A 27,819-nucleotide genomic window follows, 5' to 3' on the forward strand; every position below is an offset into this window, starting at 1 on the left:
CTGGCTGCTTAGGTGAGCAGGCAGGGGGGAACCCTCAGATACAATCTGCTGAAGAGGATCTCTTCCAGGTAGGACCAGGCTTCACTCTGCTCCTGGTTTACATTCGGGTACATGTCATGCACCTGTAAGTGTAGCAAACAATAAGTTACTGTTTTACTGTTCTCTATCTACTGTTGTCTATGGTTCTTATCATTCCAGATGTAGGAGAGAATTACAGTTTAGTCTAGTTCTTTAAACAAAGCTGATGTGAGAGAGATGGGAAGATTTTGACAAAGATAAAGGAAACTGGGAAGAGAAACCATCTTAGCTGAGTTTATACGGACAATCATGGAGAGGGGCAGGATTTTCCAGTTTTCTATACACTGTTTGAGTCTTGAAACAAAATCCGCAAAGTTCAACTTAAATATTAGGTAAATATAAATACCTAAATAAATATATAAATATATGGTCATGCCAAGATAGGTGAGGCGGTCCTTTGCTAGTTTGAATGGGAGATTTTCCAGGAAACCGGGGGTGACGACATCAGTGAGAGGCATAAAGTTACTCTTTTTCCAGTTAATTGTGTATCCGGAGAGCTTACCGAAAGAGGTGTGCTAGGAGGGGAGGGGGGGGGTCGATTTTTTGGAATTATGTAGGTATAATATTACTTTGTCGGCGTACAAACTGATGTTTCGTCTCAATACCTCCGACCTCCAGCCCTGCAAGGCTCGGGTGACTACGTACTTTTAGGGCAAGGGGTTCGCGCGCAACGGCAAAGAGGGCCGGCGAGAGAGGGCATCCCTGCTGGACCGAGCGAAGTCATGGAAACCTGGTTGACTTATCACCGTTGGTTATAACTGAACATGTTGGACTAGTATATATGAGCTTTATCCAGGATATAAATGAATCGCCAAACCTGAATCTGTGCAGTGACTCGAACATATGAGGCCACTCAACCTGATCGAACGCCTTCTGTGCGTCAAGTGATCAAATAGCTGCACTGATGGTCTTACTGTGATCTGTGTAGATGGTGTTGAGGAGACATCTGATGGTCTTACTGTGATCTGTGTAGATGGTGTTGAGGAGACATCTGATGGTCTTACTGTGATCTGTGTAGATGGTGTTGAGGAGACATCTGATGGTCTTACTGTGATCTGTGTAGATGGTGTTGAGGAGACATCTGATGGTCTTACTGTGATCTGTGTAGATGGTGTTGAGGAGACATCTGATGGTCTTACTGTGATCTGTGTAGATGGTGTTGAGGAGACATCTGATGGTCTTACTGTGATCTGTGTAGATGGTGTTGAGGAGACATCTGATGGTCTTACTGTGATCTGTGTAGATGGTGTTGAGGAGACACTGATGGTCTTACTGTGATCTGTGTAGATGGTGTTGAGGAGACATCTGATGGTCTTACTGTGATCTGTGTAGATGGTGTTGAGGAGACATCTGATGGTCTTACTGTGATCTGTGTAGATGGTGTTGAGGAGACACTGATGGTCTTACTGTGATCTGTGTAGATGGTGTTGAGGAGACATCTGATGGTCTTACTGTGATCTGTGTAGATGGTGTTGAGGAGACACTGATGGTCTTACTGTGATCTGTGTAGATGGTGTTGAGGAGACACTGATGGTCTTACTGTGATCTGTGTAGATGGTGTTGAGGAGACATCTGATGGTCTTACTGTGATCTGTGTAGATGGTGTTGAGGAGACATCTGATGGTCTTACTGTGATCTGTGTAGATGGTGTTGAGGAGACACTGATGGTCTTACTGTGATCTGTGTAGATGGTGTTGAGGAGACATCTGATGGTCTTACTGTGATCTGTGTAGATGGTGTTGAGGAGACATCTGATGGTCTTACTGTGATCTGTGTAGATGGTGTTGAGGAGACATCTGATGGTCTTACTGTGATCTGTGTAGATGGTGTTGAGGAGACATCTGATGGTCTTACTGTGATCTGTGTAGATGGTGTTGAGGAGACACTGATGGTCTTACTGTGATCTGTGTAGATGGTGTTGAGGAGACACTGATGGTCTTACTGTAATCTGTGTAGATGGTGTTGAGGAGACATCTGACATTGGAGAAAGAGAACCTATTCGGGATGAACCGTCTGGTCAGGATGAATGATGGATGATCAATGTTTATTTAGCCGGGTGGCCAGCATTTGAGTGATTACTTTTCTGTCAAAATTGTCAAAATCTACTTCCTCCTTCCCCTTTTTTTTAAATGAGGGAGATGTTAGCTTCGTCCTTCTTAGGCCATGTTCAGACTAGGAGACCATATCTGATTTGTGAACTTTAATGACCTCTTAATGATTCTATCCAGATTGGTTTTATGAGTCTCTGGACGCTCCAAGTCTGATTTGGGTCACTTGTCCCAAACCACATAGGTCTGGACACGCAGATCCGACTTGAACACTTGCCCAAATCAGATTTGTGGCAGTGCGGACACACTCCCAAATCAGATTTGTGGCAGTGCGGACACACTCCCAAATCAGATTTGGGAAACCAATCAAGATAATGATGATTAATGACTTTATCAGCAAATCTGATTTGCCTGTAATGTGAACATGGCCTTAGAGCTAGATGTCATGTCGCAAAATGTCTTGTAAAATTCAACACTGAATCCATCCGGCCCAGCTGCTTTGCCTGATGGGAATGCTTTAATGGCAGAAGTTATTTCTTCCAATCTGAAATCATAACATGACTATGTTTGACTCTGATGAAGACATTGTGAGCGTTGAAACGTTGGTCTTTGCACTTTTTATTAAAATAATTTTTCCAGTGATTCGAGTGCTCCAGAATCCTGTTTGGGTTTACCCCATTGACTTTTGTTGCTATTCCTCTCGACTCCTGCTTTAAAAGGAGAGTGTTTATTTGACCACCCAGGATGCAGTTATAAATTCATATTTTAGCTTCAATATCTTACCGCAGGTTGATTGACATCATACACACAGGCCTGTGATGGCAGCCTTTCCTGCTTTCTTCCCAGTTATTGGATAAAAGCCAGATTCTAGAAAAGCATCAGTCCAGCAGTGGTTTGACTTTTGAAAACTAGAGCCAATCAAAATGCGGGACATTGTCTCAATATGTGGGACGCAGGACAAGGGGTAAAAATGCTGTGGAGTCCCGGATAAAGCGGGACACCTGGTCACCCTATATGCAAGACATATGCAAGAGATGAGTTGAAGATTGGTGGCCTACCCTCCATTAGCACATATCAGACGCATTCCCTTCTAAACCAATTCATATGTGCCAAGTTAAATGCCCACTCCTATCTCTCTTTTTAAATTAGAACAAATAATCCATTGATTTTAGCTACTGCTGTATGTTATGAAAGTGTATAATAATGCTAAGATGCTAAGATGATGTGGTCTTACATTACTTTTCAGGTTCCTTTGAGTGTCATGCAAGTCTTTAATCTCATATCCTTCTAAACACATAGAAGCAGCATGTTGTGTAACTTGTGTAATTGTATGCTGCTTTTCTTGGCCAGGTCCCTCTTGAAAAAGAGATTCTTAATCTCAATGAGGCTAACCTGGATAAATAAAGGTTAAATAAAATAAAATAAAAAATGTTGAAGACTTCACAGAGTTCGGTCATAAAAGTAGTAGAACATTAGCAGTGAGTGATGAGAGTTACTGCAGATTTATTGTTTAACCTTCCAGTCTATCAGACTGTCATCAGGGAATCTAAATCACTAACATCAGGGCATTAAGATATAAGACTGTACAGCTATAGGTGCCATGTCAAAGCAAGATAAGATCAAGATAACCAGATGATGTGCAGCAGAGGGGGTCTACTTGTGGGTCTGATAATACGATACAGTCATAATGGGTCACAAGGCCACATAACAAACCATCTGGTTCGTCCACAGTCTATTTTTGCTATAAAGAAAAAATATTCTTGTCTGCATTTAGGAAATCTTCACAGAGTAACAACAGTCCACATCCCTGAGAGGCCTTTCAGATGGGGTAAGGTGGTTTGGGATTCATTGTTTCATTGCTGATTCTTCACATTTCAAGAATGTTACATTACAAGAGTTTTCCCATAAAAAACACTCCAGATTTTCACGGGGAAATCAAATGACTGTAGCGGGCTCAGTTTTAAAGCCAGAGTGAAGTTCCTGCTATCATCATGAAAGTGATGACCTAAGCATACATTGGTACCAACCAGGTCATCCTAGCTTGTCGGGAAGGGGGCTAAACAACGCTCCAAAGTTAGGCTAAATTCTGGCGAGGGAAAACCATTTTCAAAGGGGTGCCTTGACGTCTCATTTTAAGAAAAATGAAAATGGGTTCTGCGGGTACCCATGACTCTCCCAATACGTCAGATCGGCAATACGTCATTTTGTAGGCGCCACATGTTCCCTCCCCCTTTTAGGTGGAGAACACAAGCCTGACTTCAATGTAAAATAGCACAACAACAAAATATAGAAAAATAACAGAATATATCTTGTTTATTAATTACCCCAAAACACCATGACATGACAATATATTACAACTCGCCTGGCCATAGAATGGGCAAGATCCATCAGAAATATTGCTTTGACCCATCTAAAATCATCTAACTCATGACCCGTCTCTGACCTACTCACCGTGTCGGGGTTCACCCGCTATGCCGACCACCCGCAGTGGCGACAGCCCGCAATGCCGACGTCAGGTTTAGGCGTGGGGGTTGGGAGAGGTTAGGTTTAGGTGTGATTTTAGATGGTTCAAAGTAATATTTCCAATGTATTTTGTCCATTCTACGGCCAGGCGAGTTGTAAATGATTGTCATGTCATGGTATTTTGGGGTCATTAATAAACGAGATTGATTCTGTTATTTTTCTATAATTCTTTTGGGTAGTGCTATTTTACATCGAAGTCAATGGGGAGAGGCAAGTGTTTTCGCCCTAAAAGGGGGCGGGGCCTAATTGCCGATCTGATGTATTTCAGATAAATTGGCATTTTTCGACAAGGCAGCAAAGGGGTGCATTTGACACCCCATGACTGTCCATGGAGACATTTAACCCATTGATACCTGATGCAGCATTTGTGTGTGTATCCCTTTAAGACCGCGAACCGTGTCACGCGGTTCGCGGTCTTAAAGGGATACACACACAAATGAGGGATATACATGCAAATGCTGCATCAGGTATCAATGGGTTAAATAGCATTAACAGCTTGTGGATTGATTTGTTCCTGTTGTTGCTCATCGCAGTTTGTCTCAAACTAACGGAGTTCATCAGCTTGGACTTAGTGTTACAGTAACCCAGTGGGGATGCAAGATGGCACAGTAACCCAGTGGGGATGCAAGATGGCACAGTAACCCAGTGGGGATGCAACCCAGTGCCATCTTAACAGTAAAGCAGAGTCCATTCTCTTAAACTACGCCATCGCTTCCTGGTTTCCAGGGGAAGGGGAGATGACAGCAAGCCAGGCAAGCTGAGCTGGAGACTGTCCCGTCTGGGGAGCAGGCGTCAGTCCAGAGAGCCTCCAAGACCTCCGGCCCAGCCAGACAGACCTGCTGCTCCGCCCGAAAGAGTCGCTCAACAAGGTTTCCACTCTCTGCACCTTTCACTTTTTACAATGCAATATTTTACACATGAAGAGCTGACAAATTATGACGATGACATCGAGTCCAAAGTACTAATGGATGGAATGAGTAGTAGGCTAGAATAGATGAGATTATTACTAGCAGGGTGACAGTGACAGTGCCATAGGGATTAGGTCAGGGATGGGCAAAAAAAGTAAAGTCCAGAGGGCCATAATGAGTTAGATAAAGTAAGCGCCACACATTTCAATAGAATTGAAACATGAAATACATAGTACTGAAATGCGTTCAGTGTCAATCTGGTGTATTCTTAGGTTACAAAGATTTATTAACATAATGCTGCCTTTTTTGGGTTTCCTTTGAGGATATTGAGGGCCGGATTGAGATGGTCCACGGGCCGGTTCCGGCCCTCGCGTCATATTTTGCACATGTGTGGATTAGGTAGATAATCCTTCATCCACCCTGCTGAAGTAGTAATTAAAAGCATCACAAAAAAGATAAAAGAATAGAGTATCTCCCATCTGACAGCAAAAACTATCCTCCATCGGTATTTCCATTACATTACATTTCTTCATTTGGCAGACGCTTTTATCCAATGCGACTTACAATAACACATTTTTGTCAACAATAGAGCAATCAACTATGCACCACACTACAGTCTATGACAACTACAACTTCTGAAGGAATAGTGGTAAAGTTTAGTTAGTAATTATTTATTTTTTTACACATTTTTAAATAAAGATAATGACAGCACTCCAAGTTAAAAGAATTTATTGCTACACGGACGTTTCGGGGCAGCCGCCCTTCTTCAGCGTGTAAAGGCAAAAAAACACACAGGTGATTCACCTTCACCCTAATTAAGGAGTCCAGAGTCAGCAGGGGGAGTCAACAATGTAGATATACAGAACCCACACACATGAGAATGCTTTGTGTACGTCAAAGTTGAAAGTAAATGGATATACTTTAGAAAAAATATATATACTTTACAAAAAGATAAGAAAATTAGTATGCTTTACAAAAAACAAGTAAATGATATCTCCTCATTCAATCCATTAGGAATGAGGGTATGGAGGGAATGGATCCAATAAGTTTCCCTCTGAAGGAGGATTTTGTCTCTATTGCCCCCTCTCTGTGGCATATTAACTGTTTCTATGCCCATGTAGTGCAAGTCACTCAAACTGTGTTTTAAGCTGTTAAAATGTCTAGCAACTGATGACTTCTCATCATGGTTGCGTATAGAACATTTATGTTTTGTTTTACCAACATAGTATAGATTACATGGACATTTTAACAAATACACCACATATCTCGTGTTACATGTGATCCTGCCTCTCACCTTAATGTCAGCACCAGACTTAGGATGAGTGAAATGATTTCCCTTGAGCATGGCATAACAATTTACACAATTATGACAAGCAAAATTTCCACTAGACAAGTTAGAAAGAGAAAGAAATGTGGTCGATGCAGCTAAGAATTATACATAGATTGCAAATATCACCCAGCCTTCGTCATAAAATGAATGTTAGCCTGTCTCCCCTCTGCCTTAAGTGTAAGATAGAGGTGGGAGATTACACTCACTGCATATGGTCATGTCCTAAGATAGAATGATACTGGTCAGATATAGTGCAGCAGTTGAGTGTCATCTTTGGTGTGGAGTTGGACCCAGACCCTGTCAGCCTTATTCTTGGTCTTCCCCATAAGAAACTCGTTTATAAACATCACAAACGGCTATTTAATTTATTAACTTTTGCTGCTAGAAAAAATATTCTTTTATTTTGGATTAAAGACAAACCTCCAACAAAGAGGAACTGGCACAAGATAATTATGCAGCTTATGCCTCTGGAGTTCATGACACGTATGCTACACTCAACAACCGATGTCTTTTATAAAGTGTGGGAGCCCTACCTGAAATATATCGACCCTAACCTAGCAGAGACACTGACTATTGGATACCTCAACCGAAGTGATACTGCCACCTGAGTACTGCCTTTTGCCTTGTACTGTACATCTAATTTAATTTATTTTATCGTATTCTCATTCATCTGTCCATCCTTTTCTTGATTGTTGTCCACATCTATGTCTTTGTGAAGTGTTTAAGCTGCCCTGTCTTTTTGTTTTTGTTTTCTGTCTTTGTCGTTGTCTTTTGTTGTTGACAAAATTTGAAAATTAAATAAAATTATTATTGAAAAAAAAAAAAAAAAGAGAAAGAAAATGACTTTTACTTTTGCGCAGATCTGACTTAACTAAAAAATCCCGTAAATTGGAAGACCTCTTATAGAAAAATCTAGGTGGAGTTTGAAAAGCATTGGTGATATGAAAGTCACTTTCCAATATGTGCCAATATCTACTCACTACGTCTTTGACTGACTTAGATATAGGACTATAGGTACTGTAGACACAAATGCTAAACTCTGAGAAGAGGTGTCTCTGGACCTGGGTTGAAGTAAATCAGACCGCCGAACTTGGCGTACTTTATTCAGATGATTATCCAGTAATGAATCCTCATACCCCCTCTCTTTAAAACAAACACAAAGATTGTTAGCATGTAACTCAAAGGAATAATCAGAATCACAAATACGTTTAATCCTCAGTAATTGACTATAAGGTAAACTTCTTTTGAGGGCTGGGGAATGGAAACTCTTGAATTGTAAAAAAGTATTTCGATCGGTTTCCTTTTCATACACTTCGGTGTGTAAACCCGATTCAAGTTTTTGCACCAAAACATCCAGAAAAGAAATTTGTTTCAAATCATAACACATTGTAAATTTAATGGATTCCATTCTTGAATTCATAAGAGCATGAAATTCATTCAATTCGTCTACAGTACCACTCCAAATAAAGAATAGATCGTCTATATATCTGCGATAACTTTTAATAAACCTAGAATAGGGATTGTTGTTGTAAACAAAATCCAACTCAAATTTGCCCATAAATAAATTGGCATAATTCTGAGCCACCGGTGAGCCCATGGCTGAGCCCCGATGTTGAAGGTAATACTTATCCTGAAACTTAAAATAATTTTTTGTCAATACTTCATTGGTTAAAGAAAACAAAAACTCTGTGGAAGGATGCAGATCAATTCTTTGATTCAAAAAATAATTCAATGCTTCTAAACCATCTTTATGAGGAATGCTAGGATACAAACTGGAGACATCCATCGTACATAAAAAATCATTAGAGTCTACACAACAGTCCTTCAACTTGTTCAAAAAGTCTGTAGTGTCATTGAGATATGACGGCAGTGCATAAACCAAGTCTTTAATGTGGGAGTCAACAAATTGGGAAAGTGGCTCTGTGAGAGAACCGTTTCCTGATATGATTGGTCGACCAGGAGGATGAGACAAATTCTTGTGGATTTTAGGAAGAGTGTAAATCACTGCTCTTATTGGATTGTCTTGAACCATATATTTATATTCATTTTCAGAGATTTGTTCGTCCCGTAAAGCTTGTTTCAAGACCGTCTTAATTTCATTACCAAACCTCAAAGTAGGATCTGATTGTAAAGGAATGTACACATCTTTGTCGCTTAATTGTCTTTCAATTTCTTTAATGTAGACAGCTTTATCCTGGACCACAATCGCTCCGCCTTTGTCTGCATGTTTAATGACAATGTTGTCATTGGTCATCAGCTCTGACAGAGCTTTCCTCTCAGACTGATCAAGAAGATGATGAGGCAAAACCTTCTGTTGACTCTGTGCACACAAGTCCATGACATCTCGTTCCACTAACCGACAGAAAGTTTCCACTGATGGATTATTTACCTGTGGTGTAAATTTACTTTTAGGTTTAAAGACTTTTTCCCCCGTGGGGACAGGTTGAGGCTGAACCGTGCTGTGGTAAGACACAGCATTACTGACAATGTCCTTCATATAGAAAGCCTTCAATCTTATGGCTCGGAAAAACTGAAATAATTCCACTCTGGTAGTGAATGAATCCACTTTCTTAGAGGGAACAAAAGACAGCCCTCGTGATAATAACCTGCATTGCTCGTTACTCGTTACAGTTGTGCGGATGCTGAGTGCTGCTCGTCTTGGATGGAGAATGGCGCGGGGTCACCTGCGACTCGAGAGCTTCCGCGATTGTCTCCACGTCGGCAAAACAAGCAAACTAGTAAAGTTCTGTGTTAGCTGAACAGTGGTTACGGTATAAGTCCATTCATTCACTGTACTAATGAAAGGCACGCGGTTGCTAAAACGAGCTAGTCTGTGTTAGCTTAGCTAAACAGCGGCTAAACAAGTTAACAAGCTAATTATAGGCTACACACAAACGGCATCAACGTCGAGTAGAAATGTCCTCGGGAGCTGTCAACATGTAGCATGGATGTCCTTCTCTGCAGGTTATCGAGTTGACAATGAAAAAAACTAACTACTCCTCCTGTATGAATGTCAAAACTTCTTGCTCATTCACTCAAATGGACAATAAACTCCATCTCCATATCTCCTGACCTCTCTTCAGACACGCCTCTCTCTCCTGTCCTAACCTCGCGTCACCAGGCTCTTCTCGGCAGTCGGCACTCCTGTCCTACTAGAAAGCTCTTGATTGGATATGTTGATCACATTGGACTCTACGGGGGAATCCCCTGGGCGGGGCCTTTTCTTCCCCCTCCTCGTCTTCCGCCTCGTCCTCCTCTTTGTAGTGGAGGTGGCGATTTCGGGATGGGTATTCTTCCCGAGCGTAAAAAAACGCACATTGGAGGGCTCCGTGTCGGTCCTGAAACCCTCAGATGACGCACTTGTGTCAGGCGTCCTCCTCATTCCGCCTGACAGCCACGGATACACTCTGTGATCTCTATAATCCAAAGCATCACGACGATATTTCGCCATCTTCTGTTGTTCCAGTTCCCGTTTATACGTTTCAATCTTTTTATCACAGTCTTGCACAATGCGTTGCAGATCATCAGATGACATTTTTTCAGACATTTCTTGGCTTAGAGTGGTCATCTCCATGCGAGTTTTCTCTAGCTTGTCATTCTCGTTCTCTATCACCAAAAGCATTAAGTCCAGTGAGCATTTATTTAATATTGCACACACCACTTTTTGCAAAAATCAGCATTCTCTCGTCCAAGAGTGGGTTCCTTGTTTATTCGTAGGCCCCGTGGGATTCTGCTATTGCGCCAGTATTGTGATAACACCGTACCGTGTAGTAGAGACCTTGTTTACACATTTTTACACATTTCCTTTCCTCCAGCTCCAGTTCCATCTCCAGTGTCAAAGCCTCGAGCTCCTCCACCTGTGGAAACACCTAAATGTCCAGATCATGGGGCCGAGAAGCCGAGGCTCCACCTCCCGCCTCTGTCTAGGGTGTTCAGCACCAGTGAACACGGAGCAGCTCTCTTGCAGGTACAAGCAGCACAGTGAAAGCTCTGCTGGATTTATGGTCTGAATCATTTGAGATATCAATTGATCATTGATTGCTTATGAGCTCATTTTGAGGCACAAAAATAAAAGCAGCATCGATCGTCAGTCAAAAGTTTCTCTTTGTGAAGCGATCCAGCAGATTTCCCTCCAGATCCACCAGGTGGCAATAGAGTACAGGTTTTTGCAATTGCCAAAAATCGTGATCGCCAGAAAATGCAAAATCGTAAAAATGTGTGTTCATTTGTGACGATTGTCTTGCTGAACACAAAGGTATCAGTTTCATAAACATCTGTTAACCACAGATCTTATGTCAGGAATCGAACCAAAATCCCCATAGAAAAATCCCATTGACTTCGAGACGAGAGAACCAGGCGATGCTAACTTCCAGGTTTTAGGACTCATTCGTCACTCTCTTAGTGTCAAATGCATAGTGGAATCTGGTAGAGGCTGACAATCTTCTCAGCAATGCTTGAAGAGTAATATGGTAATGATTTATTGATGTTAAAATGCTACATGTAACAACATCTTAGTGTAGCCTTGCTGCTGACGCCAAACTATTAACTCATTGAGTGCCAAGGACGGACATGTTCGTCATTTCAAATAGTAACGTAGAGTGCCAAGGACGGACATGTTCGTCAATTGCGTTTTTTGACGGTGGGGCGTCGATCAAAGCCTTCTGCCTCTGATGTACAAATATTATAGCTATTGGATGTGTCTAACCTATTTTACAGAACCCTTAGGTGGCGACAGTGCTCTCCACATAACAGAAAGGCAAGGAAAAAACAAAGAAGAAGTCGTTATGGAAACGGAAATCGCATCGCATCCGTATGCATCGATATGCTGAAGCACGTTACTGCAGCTGTGCCTGCAGCAGCCAATCTGCTCCCACAATTGAGCCGGACAGCACATCCGCACATCCACACCGTGGAGTTGTCAACTGGAAGCATCGTTGCCGGTGACAAACACACGCGGAACGCTGTAAAAAAGCAGGATGTCGATGTCCCTTCACTGTGCGCACAGCAAACTCAGCAGAGAGCCACCACAGACAGGAGGAGGAGTGTGCAGTTGAGGCGAGGCGAGGCGGGGCGGGGCGGGGGGGGGGGGGGGGGGGGCACGCAGAGCAGCGCGCAACACCCAGACAGACCCAGGCAGCAGGACAGGATTGACAAACGCAAGCCAGAATATCCGATGCCCACCAGCAGCAAATCAAGACCAGCAAGAAGCTGCAACCAGCAGCGCACGCAGGGGCCAGCGCTGCTGGTTGTAGCTAAAAAATATTATTCTGCCAAACAGAATTCCCTGGCCTTCACTGTTTTATTGAAGGAAATTATTTTTGAGGTGTGACTACATTAGAAAAGATTAGCTTCAGAGTCAGTGATGTGCTTGAAATGTTTAATTTCACAAAAGGCCAATTATCTCAGCTTCTAGAAAAAAATTGCTATTTTTGGATGAATCAAGCTATCTTCTCCGGCTCATAACTAAAGAACGGAAAATGGGATCAATAAACTTTTTTTTGCAGATGATAGAATAGAGTCTCATCGTTCTTTGTGCGTGTTCACTGTTTACATAGTAATATCACACAATATTCTGTGGGCCTCGAGAAATCACTGAAAACGCTCTGAAACTCTGGCACTGGGAGCATCCGTTCTCCAAAAGTGGCTGGCACTCAATGAGTTAACACCAAATACTGTTGATTTTTTGCAAAGGGCTTTGAGATTTTCCGGGGAGACGAGACTCTGTGTGACGTCCTCCTGCTTCCTGGGGACAGTGCCGACACCTTCCCCGTCCACAGGGTCATCATGGCTTCAGCCAGTGACTACTTCAAGGCCATGTTCATTGGTGAGTGACCCTCTCTCTGTAGGTTGAGGTGGACTTTTACCTTCAAGTCATGGTGAAATAAACCATCTCAAACCCTGACCCGGCACAAGTGTGAGCTTAGGCCATGTTCAGACTAGGAGGCCAAATCTGATTTGTGAACTTTAGTGACCTATTCATTATTCTATCCAGATTGGTTTTAAGAGACGCTCCAAGTCTGATTTGTGTCACTTGTCCCAAACCACATATGGAGGTAGTTTCCAATCTGCTTTCGACTGATGTGACTTCAGTGTGGACGGACGCGCTGATCACCCAAATCAGATTTGAGAGTGTCTTTTGCAGGGGGCGGGGACTTGAAGAGCAGAGAGCAGACATGCAAACACTGCCAGAAACATTGTATGTTGGCTCATTGGCTCATTGTATCTGGACACACAGAACCCGACTTGAACACTTGCCCAAATCAGATTTGTGGCAGTGCGGACACACTCCCAAATCAGATTTGGGAAACCAATCAAGATAACGATGATTAATGACTTTAGCAGCAAATCGGATTTGCCTGTAATGTGAACATGGCCTTAGAGTTATGACACATACTGTATGTCAACAGGCACTCATATAATAGATTCATGCAACTAACTCAGCTTTGACGGAGGTCATACCAAGGTCAGGAAACAAAGGAGGGACTGGAGCACACTGATAGATTTGGAGCTTTTATTAGTGCAAACAGGTGACTAACGTTTTGACACTACTGTGTCTTCATCAGAATCCAAATTTGCAAAGACATGAAGCAACTGGTTATATAATCAACCTAAACCAGTAGCCTGTACTACGAAGCTAGTTTAATGCCTTATCCGAGTAAGTTTGAGTTTAAACCTGGTTTAGCCGTACTACAAAGCAAGTTAACTTTCAATCACCATGGCAACTGACGCTGCAAAGCTAACCTGGTCGCGACCAGGTTAGCTTCAGAGGATAAGATCAAAATCCATGACAGACCCATATAATCGGCTCTCTGGAGTCACTCACCGTTCATATAAGATCGCCATATGAAAAATAGATTGCAGTCAACTGAGAATATAACAAGAAAAACATTTGTGGCTCTGTAGGCTACATAATTAAATTAAGCCTACTTACCACTTTATGTCTTAACAGCTCAACTATGCGTGGAGAAATATGATCACTATTAATCACCGCAGCGCATATCATAGGCTAAACGGAGCCTCAAATGGAGTGAGGGTGATATTCTCCTACATGCCAGAAAAGCCTATACATATAATATAGATGGGATAAATATGGGATAGCCCCAATACTAAATATGCAGGCTTCTTGCATGTTTCAGCTGGAACTGTGTCCTGTAGGCTGTATGCCAATATATGAGCAAAAATAGGCTAGTTTTTATCAATGAAAAGTATGCCCGCATCGTCTCAATTCAGTCCAGCAGTTTTCTCTGTTATATTAGGATATCATTATTATAGCCTATATATGAATTATTCGATCAGTGCAACCACACACACATAATGAGTGATAGAGATCATTATTCATTGAGCATGCTTTCTAAATCTATGGTCTAAATAGGCTTACAGATTGTGGAAATTTATAGACTGAGATTACACATTTAATGTACATTTACACTCGCACAAAGCTGTAGGAGACAGAAATCGCTGATCAAAGTAAATCAAATGACTGATGTGAATACAAGCGGCAGCTTTAGACAGTCCTTCCCCCAACTATATCCAACGCGGATTTTCATTCTGCCATAGGTTACATTAAATATCCGCTAAAATCTCTGATCCCACTGTGGCTGCACTTTTTCATTCAATGAGGAAATGGGTGTGGAAATGGGTGTGGGCGTGGATCAACTCAGCTGTTCATAATGTGATTGGCTAGCGCACCTCTTTCGCGTGGACACGCGCCTGTGCACGAGCGAAAAACGTGCGCGTGCACAGGCAGATCCCAGGTCCACTTACCTAGTAGAAAACCAGCGTCGTAGTATCAGTTAACTAGATAGCTTTGATCCTGTTCAGTCAAACCAGATCAAAGGGACTTATCGCGGATCTGTTAAACTAGCTTCGTAGTACAGGCTCCAGGTGTGTGAAGTCCTTAGAGAAGCGAGCTTGTGACCGGAAGGTCGTCGGTTCAATCCCCGGCACCGGCAGGATAAATCTGGGTGGGAAAAGTGAAAAGGCAGCACTTGCCCCTCCCTCATTACCACCACTGAGGTGCCCTTGAGCAAGGCCCTTAACCCCAACCGCTCCAGTGCAGCTGCTCAGTGGGCAGCAGATCAGACTGTGGTGGTACTGGGCAGCTTCCAGGTATGAATGTGTGTGTGAATGTGAACAGGGCGCTTCTGAAAAAGAGAGCATTGCTCTCAGTGACACTCCCCCTGTATAAATAAAGGTTCAATAAAATAAATCAATAGAACTTGCGCTGTAGATCGTCTAAATTAGGGCCCCAAGATGTAAACAACAGATGGTGAAAATGCGTACTCTCTCCTTTGTGGTTTGTTTTGAATGCAATGATTGAATGGAGAAGGTTGTTGTAAGGTACCAGTGTGTTCAGTGCCACTTCTTTTACTTTCACTCAGATAGAAGAAACAAGGAAGTTATTTCGAGACAACTACATATTGGCCATTTGACTTAGTTCTGCATTAAACTTCCTCCCTTCCTGGGTTCCAATTTCACAGAAAACATTTGCACTTCATACATAATCAGTATTACCCTGCCTAACGAAATTGCAAGCTATATATTTGAACTCTTTGGCTTTTTGTCTTGCTGACTGTGTAGAAGACAAGTCTCCTGGAAGAATGCTAAACCTTCAGTCTTTGTCTCTTTCCACTTGTGTTCTTACACTCAGGGGGCATGAGGGAGCAGGAGATGACAGAGATCAAGCTGCACGGCGTCACTAAGACAGGTTTGAAGAACATCATAGACTTCATCTACACGTCCAGGGTCAGCCTCAACATGGCCAACCTGCAGGACACTTTGGAGGCTGCCAACTTCCTGCAGGTCCATCCGGTCCTGGGCTTCTGTAACCAGCTGCTGAGCAGCGAGGTGAGCGGGTCAAGGTTCTTATCAATTAGTTCACTAAACATTTAAACTAAGTGTGATAACCAAAACAAAACAAAACAAAAAGCTAGACTTTAGAAAAAAAAGAGCACTAAATGAAATTATGTTGTGTACTTACAAAACTAGCTAAACTAGAATACAAATATACAGAAAATGCGCATCATCCACAAATTCAACCTGGACTTCCATTGCTATGCCGACAATACCCAGATCTACATCAGCACAAAGTCCATTCAGAACCCACTCCTCACCCACATCGAAACCTGCATATCTGCAATAAAAATCTGGCCGACCCACAACTTCCTCAAACTTAACAGTGACTTCGTCTCATTGGCACCAAATCCACACTAAGCAAAACTGGACCCATCACACTCACCATCGATGATTCAACCATCACCCCCCTCCCCCCTGGCTCGCAACCTTGGCTTCATCCTGGAGCCGCACCCTCTCCTTCCATCTCCATGTCAGCTCCATCATCAAGACCTCTTACTTCCATCTCCACAACATTGCTCAAATCAGACACTGTCTCTCCCCCCCTGCTGCTGAATCCATCATCCACGCCTTCATCTCCTCCCATCTGGACTATTGCAACTCCCTCTTCACCGGCATCACCTCCCGCTCCCTCCATAGACTCCAGATGGTTCAGAACTCAGCTGCCCGCCTGCTCACTCATACCCGGTCCCACGATCACATCACTCCTGTCCACCACTCTCTCCACTGGCTCCCCGTCAAAGAACGCATCAACTTCAAATGACTCCTCCTCACCTTCAAAGCCCTCCACAGCCCCCCCCCCTTATCTGACTGACCTCCTCCTCCCCCATTGCCCCTCCCCTCCCCTCGGATCCTCCTCCACTGTCAGCGAAACTCGGAAAAGTCAGAAAAAACATAATATATTACAATGTAATGCAGACTGTAATCAAACTATAGTTTACCACAAAACATTGAGTGAGTGAGTGAGTGAGTGAGTGAGTGAGTGAGTGAGTGAGTGAGTGAGTGAGTGAGTGTGTGAGTGAGTGAGTGAGTGAGTGAGTGAGTGAGTGAGTGAGTGAGTGAGTGAGTGAATGAGTGAGTGAGTGAGTGAGTGAGTCATGCATGTGAATGCTAATACAGGAACAAAATAGACACACAGAGAAAAGCGGATGGTTTTTTTAATGACACTAATGTATCCCTCCACTTTCTCTTGTGTGATGCAGATCACTGTTGAGAACTGTGTGGAGGTGGAGCGCATTGCTGCAGACCTTCTTCTGGAGGATGTCCAGGTGACCATAGGTGAGTAAGGTGAAACTAATCTGGGAACGGCATAACTAAATAATGCATTTTATTACATCTATATTTAAACAGATGATACGTGTAATCAGCATGGAGACTCTGCACCAGAGTTATTTCAACCCTTTCAGCTAGATAAGAAATATGTGTTTCCTCAACCCAATATTGGGTAGCCTGGGAAACCATCCTGATCATGTGATCAGTCTGGCCTTCAGCCCGCCCCCAGTGATTTCCAGAAGTGCATGAGCCAATCACGGTCCTGCATCGTAGTTGTACGGGTTGCTCTCTGCTCACACAATGCAGTCAAGGGCAGATAAGCAGTCATCATCCTATTGGGATGTCATAGCACTTCCTCATATGTCATCCTCCTGCACCAATCAGCAGACTGTGGCGTCCTTCGCTAGCTAGTGAGACCTCAGCACGCATGCATGTGGTATGTGGCTGGCTCCTTTTATTCACATCTGATGGGCTGGTTTCCCTACCCCTTTCTAGTTTGAGCCAATCACAAACTTTCATGGCCCTACATGGTATACACTGGCAACCAATAGACTATCACTCCCTCATATGTCATCCTTCTGCACCAAGCAGCAGACTGTGTGATAACATTCCTTTATAGGTGTGTGTGTGTGTGTGTGTGTGTGTGTGTGTGTGTGTGTGTGTGTGTGTGTGTGTGTGTGTGTGTGTGTGTGTGTGTGTGTGTGTGTGTGTGTGTGTTCGTGTTCTGTTGGGTTACTCGAGGTCACTGTGATAAGTGTGTCCCTCCACAAGCTTAGTGTATGTAGTCAAGTGCCAATAGGGATGCAGTATAAGGAGACAGGCAGGATTAACATCCCAATAAGGATTAACCCATGACATCCCAATAAGGATTAACCCATGATATCCCAATAAGGATTAACCCATGATATCCCAATAGACTTGTAGGCAGGATAATTGGTGCAGGATGATGTCTGCATTGTAATGGCAAATTTAACGCTGGACCAACGTAACCGGCCAATCTGGGACACCGCTGGCAAAACAGTATGGCGGCTCCCACAGCAGCAAGCATTAACGTGAATGTTAGTAGAGAAAACACAGCCGTAAGTGCAGTTCAGTCAGGGCCACTTTAGTCAAAACACAACACCACTTTAGATCAATTTAAAGCTTTTATTTGCATAAGTTAAATTTGGCGGCATGGCTCTGTTCTGGAGGCTTGCAGAGCAAGCAACAATGACAACATAATTTACATTGTTTAAGTCAGATATAGCATGAAGGAGGAGCTGGGGAGGATGTGGGTTGCAAACAGGGTTGCAGAGGAAGCAGCAATGACAGGCAGAGTAAAGCAGGTTTAAATATAAACCGGGCGCCCCTGTATGAGTTGAGCCAATGGCATCAGCTGAGCCGATGTGGGCTGGGTTTGAGATCAGCTCCTAATCAGCTGTGGGCTGGGTTTAAGCTGGGCTTGACATCCGTGGCCTGCCTGAACTACCGCCTTGCTCAATTTATTGCAGAAATAGACTCAATAACAACAATTAAACAAGAACAAGGAGTAGGCCTATGCACCAGCGGCGTTTCTTTAGGGAAAATAAGTTTTTGCCATTCTTCCGAGTGGATTTGGATTGGATTTGGGGACACTGATTGGCTGAACGAGTAGTCTGTCAAAGCAAGTACACCCACTCACTGAAACTGATCATGATGTTTTTTACCACGTGACATTTTGGCTCCAAAACCATGAAAAAAATCTGGTTAATCTTAGAACTGTCATTGTTTTTTTTCTTAAACCTAGGTGAGTTTGTGAGCCACAACCTGTCATCGTTGGTGCAGGGCGATCGCTACTTGCAGCTGTCAGAGACCAGCCTGGCCAGCGCTCTGGCCAGCAACTCCCTGAAGGGCTTCTCTGAGCTGGAGCTGTACCACCTGGCCAGAGCCTGGCTGGACCACGACGCCCCCAAACGCTGCTCCTCCGTCTACGCCCTGATGCGTCACATCCGCTTCCCGCTGATGAGCCCCACCGAGCTGATACAGATCTCCCAGGATGACGAGCAGAGAGACGAGCCTATGATGCGCTCCCAGACGGCCTGCGTGAACCTCCTGCTGGAGGCCAGCAACTACCAGATGATGCCGTTCCTGCAGCCGGCGCTGCAGAGCGAGCGGACTCAGATCCGCTCTGACACCACGCGCATGCTGGCTCTGGGCGGGGTGATGAGGCAGCAGCTGGTGGTGAGCCGGGAGCTGAGCATGCATGACGAGGAGAGCGACCAATGGTGGGCCCTCAGTCCCATGGAGGTGCCACGATACCAGCACTGCGTGGCTCTGCTGGGCGGGTTTCTCTTCATTGTTGGAGGTCAGAACATACCATCTAGACTGTACACACTCACTCCATCCAGCATGTTTGTAGCACTCCTTTAGTTCAGTTTAATTGGGCGGGGATATCATGCAGCCACATGCCTTTGAATCCAAACCAGTGGTGCAGACCAATCAGCATCCAAGAAAGGAGGAGGCGGTCATGTGTTCAGTTCAATTCAGTTTTATTGTTTTATAGCAACATCAGCCCAAGCGGTTGAAATATATGTATGCACACACACACACACACATGCATATCACACAAACGATTGCACAGATATACCCACATAGACAACAATGGACAACATGAATACAGTATAAACAGACACATTCAGCAGAAAAAATCAAATAAAAACCAAGTTGTAGCAATGATGAATTACGTGTTAATTAATTAATTAAGTATTTTTTTTAAAGCACCTGCGCTTTTCCAAACAGTTTCCAAGGACGAGTGCCGAGATGGTTCTGTGTAACCATCGGGTGCGTCAGGTTAATAAAGAGCGGGTGTTTTAAAGAAAAAAGAACCTATATGAATTATTTTCTGATTATACAGGTTATCTCTGCTCATTATTTCTGTAAAATGCTCACCAACTGGAGGTCAGTTTACTGTCCTTTGTATTGACCAGTTCATCTCCTTCCTCATCTCTCAGGCCAGAGCATGTATGACGTAAAGGGTAAGACGGCCATAGATAGCGTCTACAGGTACGACCCGCGCTTCGACAGGTGGCTTCAGATCGCCTCGCTCAACGAGAAGAGAACCTTCTTCCACCTCAGCGCTCTGAAGGGGAAGCTGTATGCAGTCGGGGGCAGGAACGCCTCAGGAGAGATCGGTGAGCACAATGCTACGCTATTGACCTTTTTCACAGCAGCCATTTTGTGTCTAAGAGGCAGGAAGTAGCACAGGTGCATGCAAACATCAATGAGGCCATTTACACCTGGCGTTAACATGCATTTTCTGCAATCTGATTGCAATCAGATTGCAGAAATGGTTGTCCTCTCAATCCGCATGAAGTTGCTGTATCCAGATTGAGAGGACACATTGCATTTACACTTGTGTTCAATGTGTGTACACAATGCATCCCTGACCACGTCCGGAGGTGGTTTGGCCGATCAGATTGCAATCCTTCTTCAATGCGTTTTGGGGTGTTTACACCTGGCATTTCAAGTGATAAAACACAATCTGATTGCAATCTGATCACAGAAAATGCATGTTAACTCCAGGTGTAAATGGCCTCAATGAGGGTTTCCAACTTACAATCCATTTTGGTGTTCCAGTGTTGGAGCCCTCGTCAATGTTTTGGTTGCACCTGTGTTACTTACTGCCTTTGAGCCTGCTGTAAAAAGGCAAATACAAATACGTTATGGTTTGGGGTGGGGGGGGGGATTGGTGTAATAAAACAATGTAAACAAATGAATAATCATTTAATATACCATAAATTCCGCACTATAAGCCGCACCGGAGTATAAGCCGCACCTGCAAAGTTGACTGTTTTTTTTACATATATAAGCCGCACCGGACTATAAGCCGCGGGTGTTTTAATGTTTTTTTTTTTTTTTTTTTTTTTTTTTTTTTTTTTTGTGTTTTAATGTTTAATTACCATATGTAAGGGTTCATGCACAGAGGGGATTGTCGGGAAAGAGATGGCTGTTTGAGGAAGCTCCCATTTATTAACATTTCAACAAAACAACATAACACAACACCACCTGTGTTGTTTTTTACAGTGCACACAGTGTCCGCGGTGTGGTGAAAAGAGGGCAAGAGAGGAAATTAAAACAGAAGTGGATTTATAGTTAGAAAGAGTGCTAAAAAAGAGAGATTTTTTTTTTTTTTTTTTTTTTTTTTTTGAAAAAATCCATAGATAAGCCGCACCGTTATATAAGCCGCAGGGGGCAAAAAAGCCCAAAAAACGGGAAAAAAGCCGCGGCTTATAGTCCGGAATTTACGGTACCTTTGTAAGATAGCCTCTTTGTAACTTTTTTCAGACACGATGGAGTGCTACAGCCTGAAGAAGAATGAGTGGACATTTGGGACTCACATGTTGGAGCAACGTTACGGGCTTGCTGGGACAGTGCATGGGGACCTCATGTATGTCTCAGGTAATGGAACATCATTCACACAGACTGGAGTTATGATTGAAATTGACGAACTCGGATTGAATTTGTCTCAGGATTGTCTTCTTGTCAGGTTGGAAAAAATGTACAGCATGCCACAAACACTAGCAGGGTTAGGACTTTGATGCACTCACAGCCAGACTTGTTTTGGTACATTTTGATATGGGGGCGGTCCACTCAGTGGTGGAGCCACAATTCAAATTGAAATTCATTCCATAAATAATTCCATAATTAATGCTCAGTAAGTTTATTCAGATGCAAACACATGCGCCTATAACAAGCCGGCACAGCTGGCAAATCATCTCACACACATGCAACCATTTTATCACAACATATGACTCCATTAGTGTCAGATAAATTATATCTTAATTAATCTTAATAAATATATATTAATATTTTATTTGCTTTTCCCCCAGCAATGACTGGGTCCACCAGTTGTAATTTTCACCGGCGTACACCGAAACTGGCCCGGTTAGGCGGAATCACTTGATCTCAAAATAGGCTGCAGCGCTAACGCGTCAAATTCTCACTGAAAAATAGGGAACGTAACTGACATTACTTACATCAAATGAGTGGAATGAGTGTTTCACTTGAAGTTGCATATATGTGGGGCCAGGAAGCCAGGAAACACAAAACCCTGTGGTTCTAGTGGGTCTGAGTCAAACCCACAGCTCTTAGAAGCGGTATTGTGTTAGTTTCATATTCGTGTGTGTCGACATGCTACACGCTCAACTTGCTGTCGCCAACATTGAAAAAAACGACACCAGAATATAACACATAGGCCTATAAGACACCAGAATAAAATGACATGTAGGCCTATAAGACACCAGAATAAAATGACATGTAGGCCTAAAAGACACCAGAATAAAATGACATGTAGGCCTATAAGACACCAGAATAAAATGACATGTAGGCCTAAAAGACACCAGAATAAAATGACATGTAGGCCTATAAGACACCAGAATAAAATGACATGTAGGCCTATAAGACACCAGAATAAAATGACATGTAGGCCTATGAGACACCAGAATAAAATGACATGTAGGCCTATAAGACACCAGAATAAAATGACATGTAGGCCTATAAGACACCAGAATAAAATGACATGTAGGCCTGTAAGACACCAGAATAAAATGACATGTAGGCCTATAAGACACCAGAATAAAATGACATGTAGGCCTATAAGACACCAGAATAAAATGACATGTAGGCCTATGTATAAAGACACAAGAATATTATAATGATAATAGGGAGGGATGGAATCAAATGTCCACAGGTTATGATGTGATCTTATCAGAATCAGAATCAGAATCACTTTTATTGCCACAGTAGGCAAGTTACATACGAGGAATTTGTCTTATGCTGCCTACACACTAGAGGATTTTAAAATCTTAACCGATTTTAAAAACATGAGAGACCACAGACATGAGGACAATTTCATCAGATTTTAACATTAAAATCGCCTGAACACACACACTAGACGATTCGGCCAGACTGCGAGACCACACACCAGCCGTTTGAAGTACCGACTCACAGCGATTCCAGCAACTAGACTGTAGGCTGTTTATATCCCACAGAACCGCAATTTTTTCCCACAGACAACGGCGGATGGCTCTCCAAACATGCGCCGAGCGGCGGGTCCGCTACAAGCGGGCGGACACCCTCGCAAAATAAGCTAAAACAACGTCCTGTCTGAGAGCTCATATTGCAGCATGTCCGCTCCCTTGGGGCGGGCCGCTCCGCTCGGCGCATGTTTGGAGAGCCCTCCGCCGCTGTCCACCCTGTTTTAAGCTGCTGTGAGGATGCTGGGGAGAGGAGCTACATGGCTCTGCTGTTGCCATGGCTGTTGCTCGTTTGTTGTGAGCGCTGCATTAACATCCGGGTATGACGCGTCGACGAGTCCCGGTCTGCTTGCTCTCATTGGCTATTGCGGGTTCCGTCGGGAGACAGCCATCGTAAATATCAAACATGTTTGATATGCCCGATTCGAGATCGGGCAGGCTCCGATTCAATCAATAATTTATTGACACCAGACACTTGACAATTATTTTGACAAAAAATCGGTTGAGACTAGCCTCGAATCGGGCCACGCCCCCCCGAGGGGAATCGGGCATTAAATCGGGCATTTTATCCTCTAGTGTGTGGGAGGCATTAGTGTCTGTATGCAGCGTAGCGGTTACATCAAGAGCGGGGCAGTGGCGGTCTTGTTGAAGCCATTCTGTGTGTGAAATGATAAGACTGATTTTCCTATAGGTCAAGTCTGTGGCGTGCGTGACGCGAAGAAGAAACGCATGTCTCTCATATACTCCATAGTGGAGGCAGCTGTGGACACCTCCAGACCAGTAGTTCTGTTTAAACTAGTTTCTGGAGTCCGCATGGACTTAGACTCTAAGTCTTAGAGGATGCGCGGAGCGAGAGAGGATGAGCAAGGGAGAGAGAGGAGCAAACTAACGTTAAGTATCCTAATAACTAGCTAGAGCTTAAAGTCGAGCTGAACCCAAAAATGACTTTTAGTAGTCAAATACCTGGGTATGCAGTGCACCTATTTAATAATGTATGCAAACAAAATCACAAAAATCTAATTTCTTTAGTTTTTCACACTTTTTCACATCAAAAGTTCATTCTTCAAGATTTCATTGATAACACTAATCTACAGTTTGCTGACGTCACCTAGTACTATCAAATTTCTACCCCATTTCAACCAATCATATCACGACATGCAGCTGTCAATCAAATCTTCATTTCAGGATAATTTTCTCTTCCAAATGAAGAATGCAAAGAAATGTAACTGGCTCGTTAAAACGCGCATTCCAGGAATATCGTATTTACAGAAATAGCGTAAAAAGGCGCGCGCCTGAGAGCGTGGTTGTCAGGGGTTGCCCCTCGGAGATTCCAGGCCGACGTGCTGCACTCTCCGCTCGGCAACACGAAGGCAGCTGGCTGCCTGCGGCTCGCTGAGCTCCACTCAGGCACTAGCCTCGCTCTTCCCGAGGGGAGCGCCACAACACGCTGAATCCCACTCGATTTGGAGGCGGAACACGCCAGGATTGGCCAAAGCCCAATCCAGTCCCCAGAAGTGTCAAATAAAATCATCGACATGATACTATGACCCGCCTCTCAACCTGTCATCTCAGACAAATTATGTTTTCAGTCTGAAACGGACTCACACGCACGTGACGAACGGGTTCAGTTCGACTTTAAGGCATTACATACATTTATACATATGTTGTTATAATTACAAATATACAAAATATTTAAATCCCTACATGCATTTTTGGCTACGGCCACTAGCGGGTTCAGTGAACCCCCTGAACCAACGAAAACTTCGCCCATGACACTGTTTATTTTTGCTATTAGCTATTCAGCTAGCTAGCAAGGCTAATGAACTACCAACCAGGCTAACACAAACCAATGATGCTGGATCGCTTCTTGGCAAATGTCATGGATAAATTGGAACATAATGTTATGGCTATATACAGTACATAATGTTATCTACACAATGTCACTGTGGGAAATACTTGTTACCTAAGTAAGAAAAGCACAATGGTGAAAGACAGCAGGTGGGTGGGTTGGGTTTGAAAGGAAGTTGGGCGTTAATGGTCGCAGCTCCCTTCAGTTAACAGCACCAGACCACTTCCTTCCTCCTCAACTGCAAAACGCACGTGTCTCTCAGAAGGCAGAGTGAAGCTTTGTGCAGGAGGAGGAGGGTGTCTGACCAGACCACGACTATACACACATTTCCTCTGCAGAACCTACGTCTTTACAGTTTTGTGCAGGAGGAGGAGGGTGTCTGACCAGACCACGACTATACACACATTTCCTCTGCAGAACCTTCGTCTTTACAGTCGACTTACGTACCACAGAGTTGGTCAAATGTATATAGCCTATACCTTCGCCATAAAGGCCCCGCCCACACATGATCCGTGCTAAAAGCAGTCTGTTTCATGGGGACAGCGGTGCTGCGCGGCACTGCTCCCCTCGGCGTCACACTTTGTGCTCAAAGTTCACATGACTTCAACGTTGACTAGTTATTATCGCCGACCTTTCACGAGTGCAACCAATGAGATAACAGCTGTAGCCGGCTCAGTGTCGCCTAGCAACAGCTCCTCCTCCTCCTGAGCACTCTCTAATGGCGGATGCCTGCGCTGCTATCTGCACTGTGCCCTTTGCTCTAGCTTGCGGTAAGCAAAGAGCAGATCTCTTATCATGTGGAGGCAGCTTAACATACAGTGTGTAGTATATATATATATGTAGTATAGTATAGTATAGTATATATATGTAGTATATATACTGTCAAATTAAATAAAAAGATACAGAAATACCCATTCATTGGGTTACATCAATAAACTACTGTAATGTGTCTTACAGTTATTTTGATCGAAAATGAATTTTTGATGGCAGAGGGGTTTTCTGGTGTAAAAACACTTTTTCTTTCAGTGTAACTGGTTGAAAACTGCTGCGCTTAATATTGTTTGGCCTGCGACTCCTTATACCCGTGGTATATACTATATTATACAACAAGGGTTCTCAAAGTCTGTGGCTGTGGGCCTCCCCCCACTAGTTTCGCTAAATTCCTGGATGCCTACGGGATCACGATTGTTATTTTATCCCAACAATTGAGACAAGATAGCTTCAGACTAGAAAAAAGGTCTGTAAAACCAGTCAACCAATTACTCAAAACACTCTTTAACCAAAGCACACACATTTAGGCGATTTGATGAGATCTTCTTTTGATAACTAATGTTTAAAAAAAAAAATCACTTCCATTCACTGAGCCTCCCCTGAAACTGTTTGGAGCCGCCCAGGGGAGGCCTGCCTCCCACTTTGAAAACCTCTGCTATATAACAAATGACAGATTAGACACCACCGTTGTGAGCTGTTACGCCAGATATTTCTGACATCACCTGTTGGCATTTCCTTCTGTCACACAGGTGGCATCACCACGGACACATTCCAGACAGAGCTATGGTGCTACGACCCGGTCTGCCGCACGTGGAGCCGCCGGGCGGACATGACGGAGCCGCGCGGCCTGCACTGCATGTGCGGCGTGGGGGACCACCTCTACGTCATGGGGGGCAATCACTTCCGCGGGGGCACCAGCGAGGAGGACGTCCTGGGCGTCGAGTACTACAGCACCACGACGGGCCAGTGGACGGTGGTGGCGCCCATGGCGCGCGGCCAGAGCGACGTGGGGGTGACCGTGCGTGACGGGCAGGTCTACGTGGTGGGAGGCTACTCCTGGAACAGCAGGTACATGGTGGACGTGGTGCAGCGGTACGATCCGGAGCGCGACGTGTGGGACAGGGCTTTCAGCGTGCCGGAGCCCCTGGGAGGCATCCGTGCCTGTACGATGAAAATCCACCTGCCCGAGTGCACGGTGGACGAGGCTCAGATCAGAGATGGGGACTTGGACTTGTGAATTGGACTCGGGTCGGACTTCATTCCCAAGACACAGTGACTTGAGACTCGTCCTCAAAAGACTTGAGACTTGACTTGGCTGAGGGGCCAGTCTTGATGTTGGGACACTGAGAACTTTTATGGATTCACAGTAAATGACGATACAAAGAAATCCCAGGTGATGGTGGCCAAAGACGAGCAGGATAACATGTCAGAATGTGAGACACAGCAGTCACCTTGTTCCTCTGCTCTTCTCTTTTCAAAAGTGAAATGTGGTGAAACCCATGAGGAGATGTACGAGATCTTTTAAAAAGATGATGTAGTTTTCTCTCGAATGAGCTTGAGTAGCATGAGGTGGCCTGGTTGCTACAGTACATGACGCACGCAAGTTGCCCTTTTTTGTCTTGAGGAGGCTTTTTAGCTTTAGCAGCTCAGAGCTAATCTATGCTTTTTTTAAATCATTAGTTTAGACACTTTTATCATGTCCAAATTCCCTGCATGTCTATCCACTCCACGCTCAGTGCTTCATTACCAAAAGATACCAAGTCAATGAAACTCCCTCATACCACATTTTCACTGCTACCTTGCAGGCAGATTCTCACAGAATGCAACACACACACACACGCACACTCACACACACGCACACACACACGCACACACACACACACGCACACACACATACACACACACACACACACACACGCACACACACACACACACGCACACACACTCACACACACACACACACACTCACACACACACACACACACACACACACACACAAGCACCGGAGGTGGGTCCTGTCACCACAAAATGCTCAGGAAATTGTTGTCTTTACTTACCGGAAATAATGAAAGCCTGGCTACTGGCTTTAACTCAATGTTTGTCATTTGTCATTGTTGCTTGTAGCCTTCCTGCTATTGTAGCAGCCTACTGTTCAGTTAGCAAAGCGAGCTAACCTTAGCAAAATAGTGAAAAG

The 27,819-nt window shown here is 43.9% G+C and overlaps 1 protein-coding gene across 1 annotated transcript; it reads left to right on the top strand.

The window, feature by feature from the left end:
• LOC310793798 (kelch-like protein 9) lies at positions 1–27,819 on the top strand. Its single transcript, XM_083655686.1, has 11 exons — positions 1–68; positions 3,901–3,954; positions 5,376–5,518; positions 10,703–10,854; positions 12,579–12,711; positions 15,538–15,734; positions 16,943–17,018; positions 18,778–19,335; positions 19,982–20,161; positions 21,315–21,428; positions 26,375–27,819. Exons 2-11 carry the CDS (start codon positions 3,950–3,952, stop codon positions 26,860–26,862), a joined length of 2,046 nt encoding a protein of 681 aa, XP_083511812.1. The 5' UTR covers positions 1–68; positions 3,901–3,949; the 3' UTR covers positions 26,863–27,819.

This window comes from Poromitra crassiceps, assembly GCF_964638095.1.
Source record: "Poromitra crassiceps genome assembly, chromosome: 19".
Taxonomy (NCBI): domain Eukaryota; kingdom Metazoa; phylum Chordata; class Actinopteri; order Beryciformes; family Melamphaidae; genus Poromitra; species Poromitra crassiceps.